This window comes from Dipodomys ordii, unplaced genomic scaffold (genome assembly GCF_000151885.1).
Source record: "Dipodomys ordii isolate 6190 unplaced genomic scaffold, Dord_2.0 Scaffold18, whole genome shotgun sequence".
Taxonomy (NCBI): Eukaryota; Metazoa; Chordata; class Mammalia; order Rodentia; family Heteromyidae; genus Dipodomys; species Dipodomys ordii.
This window is the reverse complement of record NW_012267234.1, coordinates 11,091,314-11,095,444: the sequence shown is the minus strand read 5'-3', so window position 1 is coordinate 11,095,444 and position 4,131 is coordinate 11,091,314. Positions and strand designations below refer to the sequence as shown.

The 4,131-nt window shown below is 42.4% G+C and overlaps 1 protein-coding gene across 7 annotated transcripts in view; it reads right to left on the bottom strand.

Moving 5' to 3' along the window:
* The window catches only part of Znf821 (zinc finger protein 821), a 33,037-nt gene that overhangs the window by 27,702 nt on the left and 1,204 nt on the right, over positions 1-4,131 (bottom strand). For 4 of the 7 annotated variants that reach the window (XM_013012977.1, XM_013012980.1, XM_013012974.1 and 1 more), the window contains exons 2-4: positions 3,968-4,034; positions 2,588-2,705; positions 882-998 (exon numbers count right to left, since the gene is read on the bottom strand). Coding sequence is in view for 4 of the 7 variants with exons in the window: in XM_013012974.1 (XP_012868428.1) it covers positions 882-921 (40 nt within the window). In the remaining 3 variants the exon portion in view is untranslated. Of the gene's footprint in view, positions 1-881; positions 999-2,587; positions 2,706-3,967; positions 4,101-4,131 lie in introns of those variants that run through there. The other 3 variants (XM_013012981.1, XM_013012976.1, XM_013012975.1) reach the window with 2 other exon arrangements.

The following is a 4,131-nucleotide window of genomic DNA, read 5'->3' as shown; positions in this document are numbered from 1 at the left end:
CCACGAGAAAACCGGAAGTGGCGCTGTAGCTCAAGTGGTAGAGCGCTCGCCTTGAGCTGAAGAGCTGAGGGACAGCGCCCAGGCCCAGAGTTCAAGTCCCACGACCGACAAAAAAAAAAAAAAAATTCTCCCATACACAAAGTCTTTTTTCTCAGAAAAATGCATTTTTAACAGAAAACGCATATTTCTTTACTTGAGTTCCCCTTTTCTTTGTCTCTTTTCCAAATTCAATTTCTAACATAGGGTCTCTTTAAGTTTATGGTCTAGGGCCTCTTTCATCAAACATTCCCTTGCTACCTCAGTCCATGGAACTCTCTTAACTTCCCTCCTCTTAACTTCTGTGGTATACGTCTACAGCATCTGTATTTGGCACTTAGCATATACTCTTGTATTTTTTTTGGCAATGCTGTCCCTCAGCTCTTCAGCTCAAGGCTAGCACTGTTGAGCCACAGCGTCACTTCTGGCTTTTTCTGCTTATGTGGTACTGAGGAATTGAACCCAGGGCCTCATGCACGCAAGGCAAGCACCCTACCACTGAGCCACCTTCCCAGCCCCCTTGTCTTGTATTTTTATATATTTCGTGTGTATCTGAAGCTACATTATAGCTTTACTTATCTTATAGCTCTGACATCTAGCATAAAGATTTGCAGAGTAGATATTCTATAATTGTTTGTAAATGTATTAAGGAAGAAGGTATATACTCCTAAGTCAGGTTAGAAAACATCCATTCTAGTGAGGAGACACACTTTGAATTTGTTATCTAAAACCTTTAACCCTTTCTTCTTTACAAATCTGTGAGAGCTTCTCAGCATAAATTCAGGTTACTCTTTCATTCCAAGCCTCAACACTCCCAGTTCCAGAAGACAAAGCCCAATACTCACAGTGAACTTTATTTGGATTTGTCTGTTTCCGACGGGACATGTTTCCCTGATCTGAGAGCTCTGGCTTTTCCCAGTTTCACGGCTGGATATAATGCTACCTCCTTGCAAAGTGCTAACCTACAATACAAAAGGATATTGCAAGCACATGTCATTTTTCTCAGAAACTATAAAAAATTAAGAGCATATATAAAACTCGCCATTTGTAAATAATTAAAAGAAAGGAGAGAAGGAAGGAAAGATTAAAGTTAGTTTCCAGCACAATGTTGAAGCTCCAAGGAGATTAAGGAGCTTCTTTAGAGGAGTTCAGAGAATTCTATTCTATCTTTGTAGTTCAGAATATTGTTAAATGATTATGTTCAAGATGAAAAGATAGACCGAGAAGCAAAATTAAGGTGATCAAGGTTAGAAGTACTGTGGGCTGAAAGCATTAATCTTTAATGACTGTAGAAGGAAGCAGAAGGAAGCCAGAGTTCGGCAGCTCATGTGTCACATTCCCACTGAAGGCAAGCCCTGCAGTCTGCACCAATGGGAGCCTCTAGACATTTTCTTTTAAGAAGTTTTCTCACCTAGGGGAAATTAAAAAATCACATTCTTATGAGGCAGGAAATGTCTCCAAACCCTTAGGCAGCTAGGTGTTGGGACTAATGCCTATAATCTCTAACTACTCAGGAGGCTGAGATTCCAGGATTGTGGTTCAAAGCCAGCCTAGGGAGGAAAGTGAGACTCATCTCCCAAAAGACAGAAGTGGAGCTCTGGCTCGTGTGCTCAACTTTGTGCACAAAAGCTCAAGGACAATGCCCATGCCCTGATTCAAGTCTGAGGACCAGCAAAACACAAACATAAAAACAAACAAAAAATCCTTAGATATCTTTAAATGAACACAGCACAGGAAATAAAACGTCTATTTAGTCATGCAGACACAGTGCCAGCTACCACAGATGACAGAGCATTAGAGTAAATCAAACTTCCAAAGGTGAAGATGCACTCTCACCAGAAGAGCCAGACAACATCCACCTGTTGTTAAGTAGTCATTTAGTCCCTTAATGTGGAACATTAACCTGGTCCTACTGTGTTCTGGAGAGGTGGTTGAAGTTGGCCTCTTCTCAATCTTGCCTCTTGTATTGTAAAATGACCAGTGGGAGGAACAAACACAAAAGCTCCCTATACAAAAAGAGCAACAGAGAAATGCATCTACCTCCTAATATAGGAGATGACAGATACTTAAGCCTGAAGGTTCTTTTAAATACAAGAAAGATTAGTCCAGCCAGAAACAATGTTAGAGAATCTGAATTGGATTAGTAGCAGAAATTGTGGCATTTTCTTTGACAGACAGAAGACTAGAGGTGTGGTTCATCAGCAGAGCACTTTCCTAGGATGATTAGAGCAAGAGGCTCAATTCCCAGTGCCACAGGAGAAAATAAAATCCAGAGTGAATACACAGATATAAATGAAAAAATTCTATTTTCTACCAGACAGGAACATGGATTTAGTCACTCAAGTTTTCTTTCAGTTCCTACTGTCTCAAACTGTACTGTTATATACAAATATAAAATTCAATTTATTGCTTTAAGAGGAATTGTAAGAGGCTGCTACTAGCTGTACTTTGCATGCCAGTTAATGAAGACTCATCTCCTGTTAATGCCAACTAACTCCTCTAAGTAGCTAGTAAGGTCCTCAAACCAGTAATCAGATCCTGCCTCCCTTACCAAAAGAAGAAAGAAACCGCAAATGGCAAAGACAGGCCTCCACAGGAAGTGGCAAAGGAAGCAGCTTTCAGGCAGTCTTCTATCATATCTGCATATCAAACACAGTTCTTTTTCAGACCTTTAATTAAAAAAAAAAAGAAAAAAACTCCAAATATACACAGTAAAAAAAACCAATTTAAATTATTTAAAGTGCAGTCCACTAATAGAAAATACAAACGATATGCTTTCTCTAAGTTTGTTGTTTGTTTGTGTACACCATTCTCCCCTCCCCGCATTTGAGACAAGATTATGCCTTGTTGTCCAGGCTGGTCTCAAACTCCAAGACTCAAGCAATCCTCCAACCTCTGCCTCCTAAGTAGCAGGAATTATAGGTGTGTACCACCATAACCATTCTTAGTCTATCTAATCAACTAGTTAGTTATTAATGGCAGCAGTGAATGAGTATGTCACTTCAGATCTTTTTCTATATATGTCTATGGAATCACGAAGAGGACAGATGAATAGATTGTTAATTTTTTTGAAATTCACCTTATATAAAGGAAAAATGGAATCTTGACTATTCTATTTTCTTTTCCTCAAGATTTGAAATGGAAACTGAGATCAAGGTAAGGAAGTTAACTTCTGAAGGAATGCCAAATAACTGGAGCCCAACTCTTCCCCAGACAACAGTTCCATCTTGAAGCTACATGGCAGGCAAAGACAGAGACGAGCATCTGCATATTTAAATCGGCTGTGTCCACTGCCTCTTACAATCCCCCTAGTGGTCCAATAGGGAACTGAAGAAATGGTACCCAGGGGACTTCACACCTGAGGGATCAAGGAAAAAAGAAGCAAACGCCCTCCCCTTCCTCCCACAAAACAAAACAGGACAATGATGAAAACACTTCCATCCTCTCCCAAAACAAGTCTGTGGGTCGTGGACTTTTGGACATTAGTGGGGAAATAAATGGCACTGGCTGGACACAACCTTAGAGCTTAGACAACTTAGATCGGCAGTGAAAGCTAACCAGAACCATAGACTTATGACCTGATAGGTCCCCCGGTCAGTTTTACTTTGAGCCCAAATGTGACACTGAACTACAAATGTCACTGGACAGCGGCTGGGTCAGCATCATCCCAAAGGAAATTGGAATAAGAAGAAAGGTAAACGGAGGTTCGGGCCCACAAAGGGGTTTTCTCTTAAAGGGAAGGCCGTTTGGGAGGACGCGGTCTCCCTTTATCACGGCCTCCGCTCTCCCACAGGTTGTTAGGTTGCAGCGTCCAGCCACACCAGACAGTAACAAGAAAAGCAGAACAGAACAGAACAAAAACGACGCACAGCAAAACAAAAACCAAAGGCGGATGCGAGGCCAGCCCCAAGAAAACAAGGTGCAGTCCCACCTCCAACTCTGGTGCGGTTCCCACGGAGCGCAGTAATCTCGTCCGAAGCCGAGCGAGCGATCGCGACCTGCCAAGGAGAGGCCAAGCGTCTGGCACGCAGGCTCGGGCTCCGGCGCCCGGCGCCGCGGCCCGGGCGGGGCGGCGTCTGTCTACGCCGCTAGGTG